At 46.3% G+C, this 23868-nt stretch overlaps 2 protein-coding genes across 2 annotated transcripts in view; one reads left to right on the forward strand and one right to left on the reverse strand.

Moving 5' to 3' along the window:
- Positions 1-4500, forward strand: part of LOC134086528 (SEC14-like protein 5) — a 24885-nt gene extending 20385 nt beyond the window's left edge. Inside the window, exons 9-14 of the mRNA XM_062540035.1 lie at positions 400-571; positions 1171-1305; positions 2065-2202; positions 2540-2779; positions 3942-4120; positions 4404-4500. Of these exons, the coding sequence (XP_062396019.1) occupies positions 400-571; positions 1171-1305; positions 2065-2202; positions 2540-2779; positions 3942-4120; positions 4404-4500 (961 nt within the window). The remainder of the gene's footprint in view (positions 1-399; positions 572-1170; positions 1306-2064; positions 2203-2539; positions 2780-3941; positions 4121-4403) is intronic.
- A 10536-nt stretch (positions 4501-15036) lies between these two features.
- Positions 15037-23868, reverse strand: part of LOC134077490 (general transcription factor 3C polypeptide 1) — a 33995-nt gene continuing 25163 nt past the window's right edge. Inside the window, exons 31-40 of the mRNA XM_062533137.1 lie at positions 23496-23749; positions 22963-23281; positions 22548-22619; positions 21289-21476; positions 19497-19780; positions 18872-19148; positions 18191-18625; positions 17588-17621; positions 17095-17287; positions 15037-15378 (exon numbers count right to left, since the gene is read on the reverse strand). Of these exons, the coding sequence (XP_062389121.1) occupies positions 15037-15378; positions 17095-17287; positions 17588-17621; positions 18191-18625; positions 18872-19148; positions 19497-19780; positions 21289-21476; positions 22548-22619; positions 22963-23281; positions 23496-23749 (2398 nt within the window). The remainder of the gene's footprint in view (positions 15379-17094; positions 17288-17587; positions 17622-18190; positions 18626-18871; positions 19149-19496; positions 19781-21288; positions 21477-22547; positions 22620-22962; positions 23282-23495; positions 23750-23868) is intronic.

A 23868-nucleotide genomic window follows, 5' to 3' on the forward strand; every position in this document is an offset into this window, starting at 1 on the left:
TGTTGGTGGTTGCCTCACCAGAGGTGCATTCAAACTCGGCAAACAGTGGCGAACGCTCATGGTGTTTTCTTTGAACAAATTTGAACGATTTGGTGCTAACACTCCATTCTAACGGTAATTGCATTATTGCCTCCGTTAAACTCCAGTTCCAGTTCCACTGTATGTTCACGAGGGAACTACCTCCTCAGACTGCTTGCGAATGTTCGAAGGCTACCGGAAAACTGTGTGCAGACGTTCGCAAACGTTTTCTTACGTTTGCGAATTTTAATGTACCTATGTTGCTGGTTGCCTCACCTGTCGCTGGTTGCCTCACCTGTCGCTGGTTGCCTCACCTGTCGCTGGTTGCCTCACCTGTCGCTGGTTGTGTCTCACCTGTCGCTGGTTGCCTCACCTGTGCAGGTCGTGGACGTGCCTGGTGGACCTGGAGGGCCTGAACATGCGTCACCTGTGGCGGCCCGGCGTGAAGGCGCTGCTGCGCATCATCGAGGTGGTGGAGGCCAACTACCCCGAGACGCTGGGCCGCCTGCTGATCGTCCGCGCGCCGCGCGTCTTCCCCGTCCTCTGGACGCTGGTGCGTGCGAGGGGCAGTTGGGAGGGGCAGATGGGAGGGGCAGATGGGAGGGGCAAATGGGAGGGGCAAATAGAAGGGGCAGATAGGAGGGGCAGATAGGAGGGGCAGATGGGAGGGGTAGATGGGAGGGGCAGATAGAGGGGGCAGATGGGAGGGGCAGATAGAAGGGGCAGTTGGGAGGGTCAGATAGAAGGGGCAGATGGGAGGGTCAGATAGGAGGGGCAGATGGGAGGGTCAGATAGAAGGGGCAGATGGGAGGGGCAGATAGAAGGGGCAGTTAAAACACAACATAACAAAAATGTAATACTGACTGATGTGATATCGACCTCATAGCGTCTGACCCTTTAAGTTACATTACAGCACTTAAAAGCACTTGAAATAAATTGATTCAACTACAAAAAACAGGCATGAGATGAAGTTGGCAATTTTGCCAGTGGAAGTGTTTTAGAATATAATTTTGCATATTTCCATTAATTGCACTAATTATACCGCAATTGCCTCTCTATCAAATTTAAATCGGGACTACTTTCTACACACAGTGAAAGTAGTTTTTAAATACAAACACCTCTCTTTGCCTCAACCTCACTTTTTCCTCACAGGTGAGTCCGTTCATCAACGAGAACACGCGTCAGAAGTTCCTGGTCTACAGCGGGAATAACTACCAGGGCCCCGGCGGGCTGGTGGACTACATCGACCAGGAGATCATCCCCGACTTCCTGGGCGGAGAATGCCTGGTAGGGAAGAACCTCGCTGGTGCTTCTGACAGTTCACTAGACAGAGCCAAGTACCATAAATTCCCAACTATTAGTACAAGACTGTACAAGACATTATTTAAGTGTAATAACTTAAAAGCATGAGAAAATGAATTTAGTAAAGTCTAATAAGCATGAATACATGAGTGTAGTATAGAGGACATTATCTAAGTTTATACCACTGCTTGGTCAAATTTCCTATTGTGATGCGCTGTTTGGAACGTGCATTATTTTTCTATATACCGCACGGCTATGAAGTAGTTCCCTACTTTTGGGCTTATTACACTTGAATATTAATTCGCCAATGTCAATGTAACGGTAAAAACAACAACGTTATATCTAAGACAGCGGCAATATAAACGAAAGTGATAGTAGCAGTGGTATAAGCGGGATAATCAACTCCGCACCGTGCGTTTATAGGAAAATAATGCACTTATGAAAGTGTAAAGTCCCCTCTGCCTGCGGCGTCGGGTCCTTATTACCACTTCGAACGTGCATTATTTTCCTATAAACGCACGGCACGTCGTTGATTATCCCTTACGTAATAAGCGTGAATAAATGAGTTTAGTATGTAATATATATTGTAACGTGTAATAAGCACGAGTAAATGAGTTTAGTATGTAATATATATTATAACCAGTAATAAGCACGAGTTAATGAGTTTAGTAATATAATAAGTGTAATAAGCACTAGTAAATGAGTTTATTAAAGCACGAGTAAACGGTAGTTTTGTTGTTGCAGTGCCATGTGCCTGAGGGGGGTCAGGTGCCCAAGTCCTACTACCAAACCGAGGAGGACCTGGACAACCCCGACCACATACGCCTCTGGGCCGACACCATCTACCAATCAGCACAAGTCTTTAAAGGGGCACCACATGAGGTCATTGTCCCCAATCACCAATCAGAGCCATTCTAACTGATTTTGAAGGGGAGGATGGTGAACATGTACACAATAATCAGGCTGTTCCTTTAGAAGAGTCCCGATTGGTGGATTCTCATTGCAAATAATCTAAAGAAGAGTTTTAGCCGTCTTTTCTCAGGACTCTAGAGATTCCTTCATCGTATCAATGAAACTTTTATCATGCTAGAATCATTAAGTCATGTTTGTTAAGTGTGTTTAAAAATGCTTAAAAGTACCCTTTTAAGAATACTTAAAACGTTCTGCTAACTGTTGTATGATCTTCATATTGGTAACGTATGATTGGATGATGTTTCAGATCATGATTGAGATCGTGGAGGGCTCATCCGTGATCACGTGGGACTTTGACATCCTGAAGGGGGACGTGGTCTTCAACATCTTCCACTCCAAAAGGACCCCTCAGCCGGTGAAGAGAGAGGCGTCCGGGTCGGCGCCTGTCGTGAACAACGTGCAGTTGATTGACAGGAGCTGGACGCTGGGGGTGGACTACAGCATGGTGGAGTCTCCTCTGACCTGCCGCGAGGGAGAGAGCATCCAGGTGAAGACACTCACACACACACACACACACTCACAATCACACACATACACACACAGAGGCACACACACACACACACATACACAATCACACACAGAGGCACACACAGAGGCACACACACACACACACACATACACAATCACACACAGAGGCACTCACACACATACACAATCACACACATACACACTCACACACATACACAATCACACACAGAGGCACACACACACACACATACACACTCACACACATACACAATCACACACAGAGGCACACACACACATACACAATCACACACAGAGGCACACACAGAGGCACACACACACACACATACACAATCACACACATACACAATCACACACAGAGGCACACACACACACACACACTCACACACATACACAATCACACACATACACACTCACACACATACACAATCACACACAGAGGCACTCACACACATACACACTCACACACATACACAATCACACACAGAGGCACACACAGAGGCACACACACACACACATACACAATCACACACAGAGGCGCACACACACACACACACACACACACACATACACAATCACACACAGAGGCACACACACACAAACACACACACACACACACAAGCATACCCCTCTCTATCTCTCTCTCTCTCTCTCTCTCTCTCTCTCTGTCTCTCAAATTCAAAGGTGCTTTATAGGCATGACAAAAAGGTATTTGCATTGCCAAAACAATCATACAGAAGAATGCACAGAACAAGATATGTAAAGATATGATATGATATAATTCAATATGAGTCATCTCTCTCTCTCTCTGTCTTTCTCTTTCCCTCTCTCTTTCTCTCCATCTCTCTCTCTTTCCCTCTCACCCCTCCATCTCTCTCGCACACACTCTATCCCCCCTCTCTCTTTCTCTCTCTCCCTCCCTCCCTCTCTCTCACACACACACACTCTATCCCCCTCCCCCTCTCTCACACACACTCTACCCCCCCTCCCTCTCACTCTCTCTCTCTCTCTCTCACACACACACACACACACACACACACACACTCTCTATCCCCCCTCTCTCTCTTTCCCTCTCTCCCTCCCTCTCTTTCTCACACTCACCCCTTCCCTCTCTCTCTCTCTCACACACTCTACCCCCCTCCCTCTCCCCCTCTCTCTCTCAGGGGTCTCACATCACCCGGTGGCCCGGTATCTACATCGTGCAGTGGAAGGCCACAGGCCACACCCCCAGCTCTGGCCCCTCCCTCTCTCGGGTGGACGACGTGCTGGCCTCCTTGCAGGGCTCCGCCCCCAGGTGCAAAGTCCTGTACTACACCGAGGTGCTCGCCTCACACGACTTCAGGTGAGAGAGAGAGAGACAGAAGGAAAGACAGAGAGACAGAAGGAAAGACAGAGAGAGAGAGAGATCACATGACATTTAGGAAAGAGACAGTGGCCTTGCTGAAGGAAGCCTTTGGTTTCAGCTTGATCAAAGCAGTTTAATTGCAGACCGTGTGTGTGTGTGTGTGCGTGTATTTCTGTGTAATGTGTGTGTTTAATGTGTGTTTATGTATCCCTAATTTGTGTGTGTGTGTGTGTGTGTGTGTGTGTGTGTGTGTGTGTGTGTGTGTGTGTGTGTGTTTCAGAGGCTCCATGAGCAGTCTGGAGTCGTGCCACAGCAGATTCTCACAGCTCAGTGTCGGCACTACCTCCTCCAAGGGAAGCTCACTCATATCGAGATAATCACACACACACACACACACACACACACACAGTTACATACACACATAAATACAAATACATTTCTACACGATGAGACACACACCTCACACACAAACACACTCACTGAAATACAGCTGAAATCAAACAACCTGATGTGCATACGATCCACATAAAACATTTAACATGCTAACATATATACACACACACATCATACACACTCACACTCACTCACTCACACACACACACACACACACACACACACACACACACACACACACACACACACACACACACACACACACACACACACACACACACACACACACACACACACACACACACACACACACACACACACACACACACACACCTCAACCTTAAGGGCTAAATGAAACTAATAGTATTGTCACTTTATGTGATGTCCAGGGATTGTACGAACAAATGTTCACAAGGATTAACACACACACCAGAGATTTAGGAGCAAACACTGAACGAAGTCCACACATATATATCTTACCTCATCTTCTGCAGCAAATGCATCTTCTCGCTGCACAGTCGTGCATAGTTTTAAGAACTTCTCCCTGTCTCATCAGTCTGGTTTTCTTTTCCTGCTAAACGTGCAGCGTAACTTAAGCATTCTGTCATTTTGCCACTGACAATAATTTGCACTTATACCAGAAGAGGAAACATGATGAACCTACACTATACCCCTCAACACATAACAAGACTAGCTTGTTTACTGGTTGGTGGGAGACCCCTATTCTCGATGTCAGGTTCCTAGGTCACAGAACGCCGCCATATTGAAATGGGGGAAAACAAAGCGTCTCCGCCATAGGAACCCATGCATTTTTGAGTCAAACGGTATTAGTCAAACTTTTAATTAAGATGTAATTTTTATACTTCGAGTCATGATCTGGAGAGACTAGGCCAGATATACAGTGGGTACGGGTTGAGAATGCACCTTCTCCCGCGGGACTCCCGAAGAGATCCCGCAGGCCGTCAAGCCGATTTTTTTCGAGCCTAAGGCAATGTACCCAAACAACCACCAGGTGGCAGAAAGTTTCATCCCGCATTTCAAAATGATGAAGACCGCATATCCGTCAATAGTCGACTCCTTAATCTCATTTAATCATTACAATGAAGGTGATGACTGGCGAAATTATTCAAACAACGTTTCAATGAACCATTGTTGAAATGAATGAAAATGGTTATAGAAAATCGCCTACAGCCTAACGCCGACACAGCTGATTCTTTGATTGATTCTAAGCTGTTTTGATGTAGGGGATGGGTAAACTGGCGCGCTACAAACATGCTACCAATCAAATGTAATATTAGTAGGACTAGCCTACTTAGACACTTTAGTCATAGGCAACGTTGCCATGTTAATTTGGGCTAGAAGTGCTTGCTTGTGGTGGCGCTCCTGTCCGCTGCTTCTCCCGAATTGTGTGGCAAATTTGTCAGCAATCAGCTTAAATGTCAAATCATATTTATTTCTCTTTGTCGCCATGGTATTGGGGGAAACGCGGAGAAACGAGATGGTCAGTCCTCGTATTTTTTCTTCGCGTTTCGTTATAAGAAATATATAAGTAATAGTTAGTCTTCTTCCGTATTGAACAGATAGGCTACGGGACGCTCTTTGTTCCGTATTTTAAGGAACTACTCAATGCACACACACTACAATGAAAAACACACAAAGAAATCACTAAACATATAGCCTACAACCTAATGACACTTTAATGCAGCGTTTCTCAAACTATGGGCCGCGAAACGTGGAGACTGCTGCTGGTCCGCGAGACATGGGGTGAAATTAGGTCCGGTGATCTGATAATTTGCTGCGCAATTGACCAAGCAACCGCGGACCGACAGAAAAAGAAAGCAAACGTTGCGGCGGAAATGCTTCCTAATTTGATGTGTTTAAACATAGAGACATACAATTAGGTGTGTCTGTTATTATGATAATTTTCGAGCATAACTGCTTGTCCATAGCTCAGTGACAGGTGTTAATAGCCTTGCCATAAGCACTGCTGCAGGTGCTTCTTTTATTATGCGGTTAGAGCATATAAGCGCTTACTCATATAGACTATAACTCAGGGACAGGTGCAAAACCACCAACTGGGATGGATCGAAGGGCAAGCAAGCACTGCAACACAACGTGAAGGCCTTTGTGTAGTCAACACTAAACAGAAAGTTTCCTACGATGGGGAGAAGTGGCCGCAAGGACTGCATCGATAAGATCAATGAATACAGTAATGTTTTACAACCCAGCTGGTATCCGCTGTTCATTCCGACATATCCCCACTCGGCGGTAGGCCTAGGCCTGTTTAACTTTTTTTTTTTTCAAACAACGTGCCATTCCGACATGAGGTCATTAATAGGCTATTAATGTCGAAACTATTAGGCTATCATTAGGCTTACTATGCATGGCTGTAGGCAGCTATGAGGCCACTGAGATCTGGACCTCATCGGTTTTGGGAAAGCCGATTGGAAATACTTAAGTTTAGAGCGAACGTTTCAACTATGTTTGCCATGGTAGACAAAAACACTCAAATAAAAACAATAGCCTAAAAAATAACTGCATGCGTAATGGACACGGCTCTAGCCTATATCCTAAATAATTTTCGAGGTTCGCCATTTGGTAATATGACCTATCCTTACTGACAATAATTTAGATTGAGCACAACTAAAGTTGCACGAAGGCAAAATACAGTCCTAAAAGCCTATTCTATATAGCCTGGCCAATATTGTAGATGTGCAAAAGCAGCATTTGCGTGCGTGCTTGCCGGTGAGGTGTAGCCTACAAAAATGAGCATAACATCTGATTATTAAAGTATGGCTATAGGATATAGGCTAGAGAAGAGTTGGTTTAAAATTCAAGTGTAGTAAAAAAGTTTGTGCACATCCCCGGTCAAGGTGCAGAACAAGAGTAGGCTAAATCATAAAAAAATGGAAAAAGGTTCGCACACTTGAAATCCTTCTTTTGTAGGATATAGGCTAGAGAAGAGTTGGTTTAAAATTCAAGTGTAGTAAAAAAGTTTGTGCACATCCCCGGTCAAGGTGCAGAACAAGAGTAGGCTAAATCATAAAAAAAAATGGAAAAAGGTTCGCACACTTGAAATCCTTCTTTTTTGATTTGATTTGGTCTTCTTCAGATTAAAATTCAAGTACGTGCGCTATTTAACCCCTCGAGACCGACTGCAGTCTGCTGACACAGCCAGACGACTCTCCCAACCCATTCATTCGTTTTGGCCGATATAATCCATTCATTCGTTTTGTGCGTAGGCCTATATAGATTCCTGCATGCTGCATTACCGTGACCCTTAGCCTACCTTGTGGATGATTTTTTCTCATTGGAATACAGCAGGACAGAATGCCTTTTATCTAACAAACGCAAAAGCTGAGATTGTTGGAAGGACTAGGCTACTCAACAAACTTGTTTTTCGTTTCTGGGAGATCTCGTTTGTTGATCGTTTTGGATTGTCGGATTTTTATACTTATTGTTTGGACTTATGGACAATGAACTTTGAGGGGTGGTTGTTAGTGCTTTACAAAGCTTTGTGTTAATAAGTGTCGGTCCTCTTCAGCTCACTGCGCGATGCAGTTGCGCATAGTGGCCACGAAGTCATTAACTGTTCACGACACAATACATGATATTTGTGTTTTTCGTTTCTTAGATTTAATGCATGTTTGACATGTAAACAGGCCTTCAGTCCGTTAACTTAAGGCCTTCTTTTGCATGGGGTTGCTCGCATCCGCCCGTAACCTAGACTATTATGTGCGTAGTGGCTGCATACTCTTATAATAAGAGGCAAATTGTTACAGGACAACTTAAACTGACTTCCCCAATGCTTCCCCGCAGCACATTACATTTTAATATAGGCTAATATAGGATGAACAAAGTCTATGCTATATTAAATCCAGTAGCCTAATAATTCTATGTGCCACGTCCGATTTCGCAAGTGATGTAGTAGGCTACGTTTAAACATCGACAAACGTCTGTGAGACTACCCATTTCATGAAGAGCAATTGTCTTGTGCGATCATTCCCCCTCCCCCACACTTGTCTAACCAGTTCACTAGACATTATAGCCTACCTGTATGCGGCATTGGACGATTGCCTCCCTACCCCCTCTCTCTCGACAGACACTTCCTGACACTAGGGCTCGGGATCATGACATCAAAAATTCGCGGGCACAGCCACATTGGCAGCTTCACTCCTTAGTTTACTATGGATTAGGCTACTATGGATTTACTCCCGCCTTTTAGTGTGTTCCTGTTACTTAGTTTTTGCCTTCTTGGTAGTATGTTGCTGTGTAGTGGGGTGTAACAGTGCAACCCACGATCGCAAGAGGAAAAGAATAAACCGCTACTATTTCTGCTTCTTGTCTTGTGCATCTGAATGAATGGATATTACGTTCAGTGCGCTACCAAATGGCGGCGATATTCCTATATGCAAGGCGTGTGTCCGAGCCCTATTATGTAAATGTAAAAATGTGTGTGTGTGTGTGTGTGCGCTGAACCACGAATTCACATATTAACTTTTCTTTTCAGCAGACATCGCAATCATAAAAAAATCGCAAAACTTTTTAATAAAATAATGCCTCTTGTCTTAATGCGTTCCGGAGGTTCGTAGAGTAAGTTTTGAACCCCGGTCGCTGACGTATGATTAAGATGCCTCAACCATTTACGCCACAGTTCGAGTGTCAATTTCTTCGCACTTAGCCAAGAAATATAAAGGATTCAGTCAGTCGAGTTCATTTAGCCTATTCGCGGCATGCACTTGAAACGCCGATCAAAAGTTCTGACATGTTAAACTGACGTTAGTCATTAATTCACCACATGATAAAATGCTGTTATATTGACGCACAGTAGCCCACGGTAGTCTATGTCTATCTCTGAATCAACATGAACATGCATAACGAGATCCATATATTCTAAGTTGCTAGAAACTTCTTTTGCGGAGCTAGGCCTACTAGTCGATGGTTACAATGAATCACCCTCACTGCCCTATCGCATATCTGACCATCCATTGTTATAATGTTACAAAATGCGCGATCTTCTCCAATCATGTAGCCTACGGTTATAAGTAAAGTGACATGATAGGCATGTAGGCCTATTAAAGATATTTCTGTTAAATACGTTTTATTTTCAGTTTTCAAAAGTGGTGGGGACAAAATCTGTGATAAAGTGCTGGGTAAGCTACCCAGCGTCGCCGGTTAAAATGAACATGCCTCCGTTTTAAAATAGCCTATAGGCCTACACATTTCTAAGTATTCCTAACATAAATGTAGCCTAAATGTCCATCTTGTCCATCTCTTTCGTCTTCGCCTTGACAATAATAGCCTATTCACGGAAATGCGGTCTTGTAACCGTAATTAATGAATTAATCTAAGGTTGCCTATATCGAGTCTTTCAGGTTGAATTGAAGGCTTCTAAAACCATTTTCATTAATTTCAACAATGGTTTATTGAAACGTCGTTTGATTATAATTTCGCCAGTCATCACCTTCATTTTAATGATTAAATGAGACGGATTAAATGAGACGGATATGCGGAGCATTTCTCTCCCTCTCCATTGACCAAAACGTTGCTCTGGCATCTCTGCTGGACTGACTGAGTTATAGGCTACGTCGAGTGAGAGAGCCAGCTGTGAGGTACGCTGTAAAACATTCGAAAACTCTGAAACTGCAATCTGACATGCCGAGCGTGATGTCTCTTTTCTCCGCTTGTCACCAGCGCGGTGTCTTCGGGTTTTTCCGTGTTTTCCGGTATGAGCCGAACCTTCCTTTTATTAAGGCGGTCTTATGTTGCCCCCTTGCGGTTGCAGTTTTAATTAAAGTCCCGATGCTTCGGGAGTCCCGATGTGCGGGAAAGAAAGGAGCATTCTCAACCCGTACCATCTGTATACAAATTGAATTTGGTCGGGTTGAATTATACTAGATGCCCGTACGAGGTACCTGAAGACCGGTGGGTCTTCACTAAAAAAATTAATGGGTTCCTATGGCGGAGATGCTTTATTTTCCCCAATTTCAATATGGCGGCGATCTATGCCAGACTTTGAGAATAAAAAAAAAAGACCCAACCGGAAACCCTGACTCCTCCCTCCAGAGACAGACTACATTACAAATGGCTCACAACCGCAACAGGGATTCTATGGAATTCGTCTTTTAAGAAAAGGTGATCTCTAATTGGTTCTGGTGACAGTGTCGCCAGATTGGGCAGATGCCCGCCCAATTGGGCTTGTTTTGGCTTTGTGGGGCAGGGGAAAATAAGCTTTAGGCGGGCAAATAGAATTTTTAGTTAAATGGTTCTCTATGACAAAATCATTGTTGGGACGTTTTTTTTCCTGAAGAGGGTGGGTTTTTGAATGTGATTGGGCAGAAATCCCTCAACAAAATCTGGCGACACTGTCTGGTGATCATACTTACTTTTTTTGTAGCATGGTGATATAGAGAACTGCACCTAGATATTAAATTCAGAGTCACAGATACCAGACCACGGGGGGGTTGCCGCTGGCGACATGACACTTCCTGTCCGCTGTTGGACTGCTTGCAAATTACGGATTTTATTGTGCTAAGGATTAATAGCTGCCATGTGTTTGTGACGGCGCAGCGTCGTGTGGCTGAACCTTTCTGACCTCTGAAAACACATCTCAACTACATCCCACTCTGTTGTGTTGTAAGTAGGCCTAGCTAATGCATGTGAGAGGTCAAATATCAAAGTGTACTGAGACACACTAGGCTAACTGGCACCGCTACATGCTAGGCTATTTATTATAAATCATTTAAATACGTTTATAAATGTTTGTAGCTGTTACAAGGCATTATAAATGCTTATAAGTCCTTTATAAAATGTGTTTGCTGAGAGCCATACATTCCGCGTTCAGAAAGTAAGTCCTGTCGTTTGATCCAATCATTTAGTAAACCAAGGAGGTTAGCCAATTAGTGTTAAGCGCACAGGTAGAAGGTACAGTGGCTATAGTAAGTATTCACACCCATGCTAAAGTTGACTAAAAAGAGGAATATAAAATCATCTTTTGAGAATTGATTGTAATGCCTTAATTCAAAAAATGAGTAAAAATCAAACCGCTAAGGACACTCATTTTCTTTGTGATTGAAGAATGTATCGTAAATAGATAAATGTTCTTCCTTAAATACAGGTTGCATAAGTATTCAACCCCTATGTTAAATTGCCATAGGAGCAGGAGGATTTTTTTATATGTTTTTATTTTTAAAGGCCAGCTATTTCATGGATCCAGGATATTATGCATCCTGATAAAGTTCCCTTGGCCTTTGGAATTAAAATAGCCCCACATCATCACATACCCTTCACCATAGCTAGAGATTGGCATGGTGCTTTTTACAGTTAGCCAATTAGCCTGTTTGATGCTCATTGAGCTCAATGCAAATCAAACAGGCTAATAGGCTAACTGGAAAAAGCACCATGCCAATCTCTATCTATGGTGAAGGGTATGTGATGATGTGGGGCTATTTTAATTCCAAAGGCCAAGGGAACTTTATCAGGATGCATAATATCCTGGATCCATGAAATAGCTGGCCTTTAAAAATAAAAACATATAAAAAATCCTCCTGCTCCTATGGGAATTTAGCATAGGGGTTGAATACTTATGCAACCTGTATTTAAGGAAGAACATTTATCTATTTACGATACATTCTTCAATCACAAAGAAAATTAGTGTCCTTAGTGGTTTGATTTTTACTCATTTTTTGAATTAAGGCATTACAATCAATTCTCAAAAGATGATTTTATATTCCTCTTTTTAGTCAACTTTAGCATGGGTGTGAATACTTACTATACCCACTGTATATGGCAGAACCTTTACTTTCTGAGCCTGGGATGTTTGTTTGTAATGTGCTGTCAATACTGGATTTACATTAAGTGTTACCAAATATATCTTAAGCCATATTTGGAAACATCTTTACTAATTGTAGGATACCTTGGGTGTCCCATAGAAATGGCAGTGTGTGCACCTTGCTTAAGAGGCTTTGCAGTGAAAACTCATTGCTTGTCTTAGCAAAACCCTGTAGTGTTTTCAACGTCCTTCTCTGCCTTGTTTGTTGAAGATACACTGTCCATTTCTAAATGTAGTTTGTGGCTTTCATCATGTTTTCTCTTTACAGCTCAATAAGCACAGCGTAGCCTACTTAGAAGATGTAGCCTTAAATACCCAGAGAATGTGAAATGCTATAGGTCCTTCTCTCCACAGTAGTTAAACAGAAAGAAACGTATACCTAAGCATGGAACTGCAAAAAATGCAGGTTCAAACAGCATGACAAAGCTTGCTCTACGTACTGTAGCCTAGCAACAGCCTGTGGACAGAGCTGGAATTTAGGGTTCAGAAAAGTAGCCTAGCCTACTGCCAAATAGTTGGTAGAGATGCTCTATCGTTGGTGTCAACGGGTTCGGTTTATGACCACAGTTTGAGGCTAAGTATGCGAAACTACTTGGCTAATCATATTGGCTGAGAAAAATAGTCTTGGGTAGCAGTCAGAAGCTCACTGAAATCACTTGGCTAATGTAATGGCACTGGATACGTGAGAGAAATGCTCTGAAACAGTTGCTTGTTCTGGGCCTGTTCAGGCCTGTTCAGGCCTGTTCAGGCCTAATGGGTGAATCCACCAAAATCCCATCACATTCATAGAGCCCATTGGAGGTACTTTCCGATCCTAAACTTCTTCTCTGTCCACAGGGAAGCCGTGTCAAACCTTCAGGGAATGAAAGCCATACGCTAGATAGTCCAGCGCAGTATGTATGTACTGTACATACCTATATACCTATGATACTTAATGAACGAAATCAACTACAAAGCCTGACTGAATAGCAAAGGAAGCACTCAAGACCAATATCATGAAACCTAAAGGGCTAGTAATTGTGTGTTAAAAGCAATACCGACATCAATTAAATTGGGGACACTGACAGCCATTAATACAGCTCCGTAGGGGCAGTGATAGTGTAGTGGTTGAGGAGCTGGGCTAGCATGCAGTAGCCTGGGAAGTTGTGGGTTCAATTCCCAATGTTCACTGTTGTGCCCCTTAAGGCACTTAACCCTAAGAAGCTCCAGGGACACTGGCTCTTGTAACGTAATTTATATGTTAAGATAAAAAGCATCTGCTAATCGTAAAATGTGGTGGATGTTCTGGTGGCTACCCAAGGACTTGTGTGCTACACACATGCTAAGGTCTCCTCAAATAGATCTGACCACCTGACTAACACTGTCTAGTGCACACAGTACTAAGGTCTCTTCAGATCTTAGGCCTACCACCTGATTAACATGGTCTTATGGGTGGCTGACTAACACTATTAGTGCCAGTTGTCATCCCAGTCGAGGTGGGGTAGCGCTAGTACAATGTTTGTCTGCCTTAGAATCCAAATTAAGAAGTCAAATGCAAAGTTGAGTCTGAAGTAAATGTAAACTGACTGAGTACTTCCATGTACAGACGTGTGGCTATGGTGATTAGCATTAGCTATTTGGCAATAGGGATCTCACTTACTTGACTGAAAAACAAAACACAGCAAAACTGTCAAGAGGGCTCAAAAAAAGTTTTAAAAAAAAGTTAAAAAAAAGCACATTTGAGAGCAACTCTACCTACAAGGAAAGTTATTTAACCTTTGTGAAAGGGCGGGGTAGTGTTCTGTGAGAGTAGTGACTTTCAGCACAGTTGTTACCCAGGTAACAACAGTCCAGGGGTTAATTTCCCAAAACCATAGTTGATAACTAAGTTAGCAACATCGTTAGTTGCAACGTAATTTCCCATTGCCAACCAACGAAGTTGCTAACAGGTTTAGCAGCTATGGTTTTGGGAAACGCACCCCAGAACGACATTGTGAATGTTTCAAGAATGGTTTTTTTTTTTTGCACCACCTGCACACTGATGTAGAGCAAGACAGTGAGCCGCCATTCTGATGTAAAATGTGACTAAATTCTAACATCACATTTGATGGGATTTTAAAAGATGTAGATGTACTGTATATGCTTTTCCATAACACATTAAAAATCTATGACCATGTGCTTGTGTCTGTTGTGTCTTTCGCTTCTGTTGTTGACAGAAACATTACATCACATGGACATCTTGAGAACATTTCAAACATTTTATTAATTTTGTAACTACAACAAATAAAAGAACAGTCCAGAACAGAACAGAGCAGAATAATCCAGAATGTTTCACAAATATGTTACAAATATTACATTCAGCTTGAGAGAGAAACAGAATGGACCTCTCTTCCTCTCTCTCTCCTTTAAGCACTGTATTACTTCACAAAGCTAATTCTGGTCACAGCTTTGGGCTTTGGCCTGCATGAAGCCACACACACACACACACACACACACACACGAACAAACACACACCCTAGGCACTCACTCACGCACTCACTCACTCACACACACGAACAAACACACACCCTAGGCCTCACCCTCAGTCTCACTCACTCACTTACTCACTCACACACACGAACAAACACACACCCTAGGCCTCACCCTCAGTCTCACTCACTCACTCACTCACTCACTCACTCACTCACTCACTCACTCACTCACACCCACCCTAGGCCTCACCCTCGGCTACACCCTCAGTCACAACCTCGGCTGCAACCTCGGCTACCCCCTCGGCCCCCCCGTTGCCCCCCCCCCTCTCCGTGGTCCTCTGCTGCTGCTGCTTGAGGTACTGGTTCTGCAGGGCGGACCAGTGGTTCCAGTTCTTCTCGTGGGGGAAGGCCTTGGACATCAGCAGGCCGGCCTCCGGCGTGGGCTCGTAGAAGGGCGTGTAGCCCAGGCAGGCCGCCACCTCCTCGCCGCGCACCTCCGCGTACCGCGGGGCGGAGAACAGGGAGGCGCGCGCCGCCGGGAGCAGGTAGCGCCGCCGCACACAGCCCTGCTCCACCAGCGTCTGGGACACGGGGGGGGGGGGGGGGGGGGGGGGGGGGGGGGGATGTTGGTTATTGTGGCGACAAAATGGCCCTGGGGTGATGAGCTGTGTGTGTGTGTGTGTGTGTATATGCTCCACCAGCGTTTAGGACACGGGGAGGGAGGAGGAGAGATGTTAGGATGGATGGCGCTGGATGATGAGCTGTGTGTGCCTGTGTGTGTGTGTGTGTGTCTGTGTGTTTATGCTCCACCAGTGTCTGGGACACAGAAATGTTAGTGTTGTTACCGTGGCGCAAGGGCGTAGGTTTGGTCTCAGCTTTGGGGGGGGACACCCAGAAGTGAACTTTTACTGGGAAGACTGTAATTCATTTTTGATAGTAGTTAGATAGACCATAGTTTAGGAATAATGTCTATAAATTTATGAGACATAATACGTAAATACCTGAGACTGTGTAATGCTGAACAAACAACATGTTATTAACATAAATTATTATGGACATTATACTAGCAAAAAGTACTGCCACAGGGAAGTACTTTCAGAGCTGGTCTAGCAATGCAAAGGCAGTTCTTCATTAAACTGTGAATTCGGTGGTCTCCCTTTTATTTCTCTGCATTGCATGGGCTACACTCTAATACATTACAGAATTAATATAGAAACGAAAATGTCTCAGATCCACTGTTTATTGTGACTGTAAGATTCTAACTTAAGGTAGGCTAATTAAGCCTACTTGGTGACTTGGTAAGGAAACGTTGGCATTCTATCAAGATAGATAGAGCAACTTCTATGCCACTATCCGTGCTGCACACCCCTAATCAATGCTCCTAACCTTGGTTGAAATATTACAGACGCTAGGTTTAGCTGTAACAATATCCTGGGTAACATATAGCCTAATATCACTAGTTAATAATATTTTCCACGGTACAATCTAAATTTGAAAGTCTGGTCACTAACGTTACCACTGCTAGTTTGTGTGGCTTTAGTTATTTGCTTTGTGAAAAAGCTTTATGTCCCCTTTGTATGTGCAAAGCTTTGTATGTTTCCTCTTGGGTGGCATAGATGATCTACAAAGTACAAAAACGGGCAAACATATACGTGCTGAAGAGCAAAGGGAATGTTAAAATGTTTTACTCTGGCCTTTATGGGGTATGTGTTGGCAGACAGTCTCGGTAACTTACCGTTATCGTCGACACCCGCACGCACGTTTGTCTGCCAGTCAGACTCTGCTAATCTGCTTTGACACTCTCGCGTCCCGTGCGTGTAACGTTTTCAGCCAATCAAATCGCGGCGTGCCTTGTAGGCCTACTGTCGTGCTGGCCGTCGGAACGCAAAAATAAGTTCGCGGAAATATTGGGGGGGGCAATTTTGTCATCTTAAAATATTGAATGGGACTAGTCCCATGCGTCCCCCCCTAAACCTACGCCAGTGCCGTGGCGACACACACAACCCAACTCCACCAGCGTCTGGGACACGGGGAGGAAATGTTAGTGTTGCTATTGTGGCAACAAAATGGTGCTGGATGATGAGCTGTGTGTGTGTGTGTGTGTGTGTGTGTGTGTGTGTGTGTGTGTGTGTGTGTGTGTGTGTGTGTGTGTGTGTGTGTCTCTCTCTCTCACCTGCATGAGGTCTATGATGGTGACAGGCTGCAGTACGCGCGTGTAGTGCTGGATGAGCTGTGTGTGTGTGTGTGTGTGTGTGTGTGTGTGTGTGTGTGTGTGTGTGTGTGTGTCTCTCTCTCACCTGCATGAGGTCTATGATGGTGACAGGCTGCAGTACGCGTGTGTAGTGCTGGATGAGCTGGGGCTCGGTGATGCCGGGCCGGCTCATGACGTGGTGCAGCAGCCCCTCCAGGATGCCCTTACACACCGAGCGGTTCACCGAGCCGTCCACCGCACGCCACGGCCGACTCAGGAAACTGATGTGGTCGATCGACCTGACGGAGGGAGGGAGGGAGGGAGAGAGAGAGAGAGAGAGTGAGGTGGGGAGAGAGTGAGAGGGAGGGAGGAGGACAGAGGATGAAAGGGAAAGAGTGTGTGAGGGAGGAGATGAGGGATAGTTAGGAAGTAAATGAGAGAGAGAGAAAAGAATAAGAGAAAGAGAAGAGGGGGAATTCAGGTGAGATACATACATCAAACATATAGGAAACCCACAGATACACATTATGCTGCACCCCCCCTCCCCCTCCCCCAACAGACACACATGCTAAAACACACAGGGAACCAGGGACACTTACTGCTTCTCTGAAGGGGAGAGACAACCAGCAGCATCTGGACACAAGACAAATAAACACACACACACACAAACAATAAATAAACAAACACAATATGAACACACACACAAAATACAAAGTACAAGTGTCATTACTATTATCATGTCTATCTGATCATCATACATGCTAGACAAAAATAAAGGTAACCTCTCATCAAAAAATCTGAATAACTCATCTAGAGAGAAACTTGAAATTGTTACAAATTGATGTGTGAATGTCATAAGATGTAGAAATTGGTGACACTTTACTTGAAGTTACAGTATAAACTGTACATAACGTGGTCACGACACATGAACCCTAACTCTAATCCTACCTTCCTAACCCTAACCAATTTCAACGCCCGAACCCTAACCCTAACCCTAACTTAATACAAACCGAATGACACTTAACGACAGAGGCATTGTGTCATAATATGTAGGACCCGTTCCTGACAGTGTCACGTCACTCTTATGTGCAGTAGATACCTTGAAGTAACATGTAATGTAACCAAACAAAGCAACTCTACAACCTACAGTACACACACACACACACACACACACACACACACACACACACACACACACACACCTTCAAGCTCTGTCCGTAGCTTATCGTCGACGCACGTTGATGATGCGCCACCATCCATAGTCCCCGCCAGCCCCTCCTTCTCTAGCCCCGCCCACGCTGACAGGTCTCCGTCCGAGACCCCTCCCTTGTCCACTCGCTCCATCCAGCTGGCCTCCTTCTGCTGGCCGCCTCCTCCTTCCCCGATCCCGGCGTCCTCCAGCATCTCCGTTTCTATAGAAACACCGCCGCTCCCCACGCCCTTCCCTAGAGCCTCCAGCCAGCTGACCTTCACCCCCTTCTCCTTCGCCATCCTCTTCCTCGGCGGCGGACCCATTCTCTCCTTGTCCTCTTCCTCTTTCCTCTTCCTCCTCCTCTCTCCCCCGCTACCCTCCTCCCCAACCATCTCCTCCATCTCCTCCATCTTCTCCTTCACCAGCTGCTCCTCTACTCCTCCTCCTCCTCCTCCATCCTTCTCCTTCTCCTTCTCCAGTTCCCCCTCTGCCCCTCCTCCTCCTCCTCCATCCTTCTCCTTCTCCAGTTCCCCCTCTGCCCCTCCTCCTCCTCCTCCATCCTTTTCCTTCTCCAGTTCCCCCTCTACCCCTCCTCCTCCTCCTCCTCCTCCATCTTCATCTCCACCCTTCTCCTTCCCCGTCTCCTCCTCCTCCTCCTGCTCCTCCTCCTCCTCCCCCTCTCCCCTCTTGCGGAGGCGTCCTTGGCGTCCTTGGCGTCCTTGCTGCCGCTGCTGCACCTCCTCCTGGCGGAGGCGCTGTCGCTCCTTCTCGCGCTCCTTCTGGCGCTGCTCCTGGCGCCACTCGGGCAGCCTGAGGGCGCGCAGGGCGTGGAGCGCGTGGGCGGACGCCTGGCCGGGCTGCGGCCGCACGCGCACCGAGTGCAGGAGCCAGGGGCGCGCCACCCGCCGAGACACCAGCCGCACCGCACGCCCCCCCGCCTCCACCAGCTCCTGCAGCAGCACCAGGTCCTGCAGAGAGAGAGAGAGAGGGGGAGAGAGGGGGATATAGTGTGTGTGTGTGAGAGAGAGAGAGAGAGAGAGAGAGAGAGAGAGAGAGAGAGACAGAGAGAGAGAGGGGGGTATAGTGAAAGAGAGAGAGAGAGAGAGAGAGAGAGAGGGAAAGTATAGTGAGAGAGAGAGAGTGAAAGAGAATGTGAAAGAGAGGGAGAGAGAGAATGTGATGGAAACTGCTGCAGTCCACACACACACACACACACACACACACACAAACACCTCTAGATACTGCTATACCACACACCCACACACACCTCTATGTACTGCTATAGCCCACACACACCCACACACACACACACACACCTCTATGTACTGCTGCAGTCCCGCCTTGCGCTCCTGGTCGGGCCGCACCAGGTGGCTGTAGCTGGCGAGCAGGTGGCGGCGGTCCACGCCGTAGCTCTGGGCCTCGTCCACGTGCCACCACACCTCCAGGGCGGCGCTCACGTCCGCCGCGCCGTAGCCCAGCTCCGCCTCCAGCCGCCGGGACAGGGCCAGCGCCGCCGAGCCCTCCGCACGGTACACGCGCGTGAAGCGCTCCGGGACCTCGCGCAGGCCCGGCCTCAGGCAGTCCGACAGGATGGGCGAGTCTGAGAGAGGGGGAGAGAGAGAGAGAGAGAGAGAGAGAGAGAGAGAGAGAGAGAGATAGAGAGAGAGAGAGAGAGAGAGAGAGAGAGAAAGAGAGGAGAAGGGATAGATAGAGACAGAGAGAGAGAGAGAGAGAGAGAGAGAGAGAGAGAGGGATAGATAGAGACAGAGAGAGAGAGAGAGAGAAATAAATAAAAAGGGGAAGGGATAGATAGAGAGAAAGAAAGAAAGAAAGAAAGAAAGAGGGGAAGGGATAGAGAGAGAGAGAGAGAGAGAAAGGGATAGATAGAGAGAGAGAGAGAAAGAGAGGAGAAGGGATAGATATAGACAGAGAGAGAGAGAGAGAGAGAGAAAGGGATAGATAGAGACAGAGAGAGAGAGAGAGAGAGAAATAAATAAAAAGGGGAAGGGATAGATAGAGAGAAAGAAAGAAAGAAAGAAAGAAAGAGGGGAAGGGATAGAGAGAGAGAGAGAGAGAGAAAGGGATAGATAGAGAGAGAGAGAGAAAGAGAGGAGAAGGGATAGAGAGACAGAGAGAGAGAGAGAGAGAGAGAAAGGGATAGATAGAGACAGAGAGAGAGAGAGAGAGAAAAATAAATAAAAAGGGGAAGGGATAGATAGAGAGAAAGAAAGAAAGAAAGAAAGAAAGAGGGGAAGGGATAGATAGAGAGAAAGAAAGAGAGAAAGATAGAGAGAGAGAGAGAGAGAGAGAAAGGGATAGATAGAGACAGAGAGAGAGAGAGAGAGAGAGAAATAAATAAAAAGGGGAAGGGATAGATAGAGAGAAAGAAAGAAAGAAAGAAAGAAAGAAAGAAAGAGGGGAAGGGATAGATAGAGAGAAAGAAAGAGAGAAAGATAGAGAGAGAGAGAGAGAAAGGGATAGATAGAGACAGAGAGAGAGAGAGAAATAAATAAAAAGGGGAAGGGATAGATAGAGAGAAAGAAAGAAAGAAAGAGGGGAAGGGATAGATAGAGAGAAAGAAAGAGAGAAAGATAGAGAGACAAAGAAAGAAAGACACAGAGACACAGAGAGCAGGGAATGGATAGATAGAGAGTGAGAGAAAGAGAGGAACTTAGTTTCTGTGAGTGTGGGTGTGCACGCGTGTGCTCACCCCTCTCCTTGAAGAGTGTGTGTGTGTGTGTGTGTGTGTGTGCTCACCCCTCTCCTTGAAGAGTGTGTCTGTGTGTTTGTGTGTGTGTGCACTCACCCCTCTCCTTGAAGAGTGTGTATGTACGTGTGTGTGCTCACCCCTCTCCTTGAAGAGTGAGTGTGTGTGTATGTGTGTGTGTGTGTGCACACTGCTCACCCCTCTCCTTGAAGAGTGTGTGTGTGCGTGTGTGTGCTCACCCCTCTCCTTGAAGAGTGTGTGTGTGTGTGTGTGTGTGTACGTGTGCATGCTCACCCCTCTCCTTTCAGTGTGTGTGTGTTTGTGTGCTCACCCCTCTCCTTGAAGAGTGAGTGTGTGTGTGTGTGTGTGTGTGTGTGTGTGTGTGTGTGCGCACTTCTCACCCTTCTCCTTGAAGAGTGTGTGTGCGGGCGTGTTGCGGAGCCGCACGTGCACGGTGCAGGCGTTGACCACCACGCTGTCCACGGAGGTGACCTTGAGCCGGCTGCTGAGCACCCCCGGCATGCAGTAGCCCCTCATCAGCAGGTAGTTAGTGTGGGACGCCTGCGACGCCTTCACCTCCACACGCTTCCTGTAGAGGGGGCACGCACGCACACACACACACACACACACACACACACACACACACACACACACACACACAGTAGTTAGTGTGGGACGCCTGCGACGCCTTCACCTCCACACGCTTCCTGTAGAGGGGGCACGCACGCACACACACACACACACACACACACACACACACACACACACACACACACACACACACACACACACACACAGTAGTTAGTGTGGGACGCCTGCGACGCCTTCACCTCCACACGCTTCCTGTAGAGGGGGAGCGCGCACGCACACACACACACACACACACACACAGTCAATCAGACAATCAAACACACACACACCCACACACACACACACAGTCAATCAGACAATCAACACACACACACACACACACACACACACACACACACTCACTCACATTTATGATGATGTTTATATTTCTTAATAGACACTTTTGTCCCAAGCGACTTACAAGGACATCGATAATAAAAAAATAAAAAAACATTGGCTGGTTTCACGTTACTCCATTCACCAGAGGAACCAGAGGTGGAAAAGTCCAGCTTCAGAAGAAACTCTTACCACATACATGGGCCAACCGTTCACTTTACACCAGATTATTGTAATTAACACATGTACTGTAATTACAGTAGTGAGATCAACTGTGTTAAGTGCACGAGTAGAACAGACACGTGGTTGGTCTTTCACTTTCTGAAGTGGCAATGATAACGGCACTTTCACCGCAGTTATCATGACCAAGGGTGCATCAATGGTTATGTGATTGACTTCATAATATTCGGTCACCATTGGTAATGTTTGGTCACCCTTGGTGATGTTTGGTCACCCTCAGTGATGTTTGGTCAGCTCACCTCAGAGGTGATGTTTGGTCAGCTCACCTCAGAGGTGATGTTTGGTCACCCTTGGTAATGTTTGGTCACCCTTGGTGATGTTTGGTCAGCTCACCTCAGTGGTGATGTTTGGTCACCATTGGTGATGTTTGGTCAGCTCACCTCAGTGGTGATGTTTGGTCAGCTCACCTCAGTGGTGATGTTTGGTCACCATTGGTGATGTTTGGTCAGCTCACCTCAGTGGTAATGTCTGACCAGCTTCCTCCTCTTCATCCAGCTCATCCTCCTCCTCCACCTCTTTGGCCAGCCTACAAGGAGAGAGGGCATACCCATCATCAGTGTGTGTCTTTGTGTCTGTGTGTCTGTGTGTCTGTGTGTCTGTGTGTCTGTGTGTCTGTGTGTCTGTGTGTCTGTGTGTCTGTGTGTCTGCTTTTTCCTATGCTTGTGAATGTGTGCATTTCAAGAACATTTTGAAGCTGTGTATTTGATACACTTGATAATGCATTAATTACAATGTGTGTGTGTGTGTGTACATGTGCATGTGTGTGTTTACACGTGTGTGTGTGTGTGTGTGTGTGTGTGTGTGTGTTTACATGTGTGTTTACGTGTGTGTGTACGCAGGCGTGTGTGTGTTCCCCGAGCCCGTTTCACCTCTTGACCACCTCGCTGTCCAGCATGTTGCTGTCCACCACCACGATCTGCTCCGGGATGGACACGTCCACGGCGAGCAGGCCCAGCGTGATGAGGCTCAGGCAGGCCATGCAGGCGCCCCCTGGTGCGTCCAGCGGGAACAGCGCCATGCCCTCCAGGTTCTCCGCCGACAGCAGCATGTCCGGCTGGCTGGGGTTCTCCGACGGCGGCTGCCTGGGTGCCCCCGACCCCGACCCCGACCCCGACTCTGGCCCCGGGGTCAAGCTCGCCCCTCCTGGGGTCTCCGACGGCGCCTTCTCCTGAGTGTCAGCTGGAGGGTCTAGAGAGATTCAGTTGAATTCTGTTACACAATGTGTTTGTATGGAATAAAGGGGCCGTTTACACCAAGAACGATAACTAGAACGATAGCTGTACACAAATATCGCAGTATATCCATGTCACATACACATTATATATGTTATGGAATAATGTAAGTACTGTATATAACTGATTAATCAGTATTAATGTGACACACAGACGGATGAACATCCTACCAGCGCCTTCTTTCCTCATCTCGTCCTCCTCCTCCGTCTCCATCTGTTTGTCCTTCTCCTCCTCCGCTCTTTTCTTCACCTCCGCCACCGCCGCCGCCGCCTCCTCCTCTCCGGCCCGCTCCTTCTCTTGCTCGCTCTCTTTGGGCTGCACGTAGATGGCGTTGGGCTGGTCCACCCCTCCGGCCTGGATTAGTTTCTCCAGGTGGTCATAGGCCTCAGTGAACATGGCGGCAGGGAAGCGCCAAGTGAACACTCTAAAGGGGGGGGGGGGAGGATAAACATTCAATCAAATCCATACAGGGACACAACACTGTACTTTATACCACTGCTTGGTCAATTGGGCTTATCACACTTGAATATTAATTTGCTTTCG

The sequence above is a fragment of the Sardina pilchardus genome, chromosome 1, assembly GCF_963854185.1.
Source record: "Sardina pilchardus chromosome 1, fSarPil1.1, whole genome shotgun sequence".
In the NCBI taxonomy this organism is placed as follows: Eukaryota; Metazoa; Chordata; class Actinopteri; order Clupeiformes; family Clupeidae; genus Sardina; species Sardina pilchardus.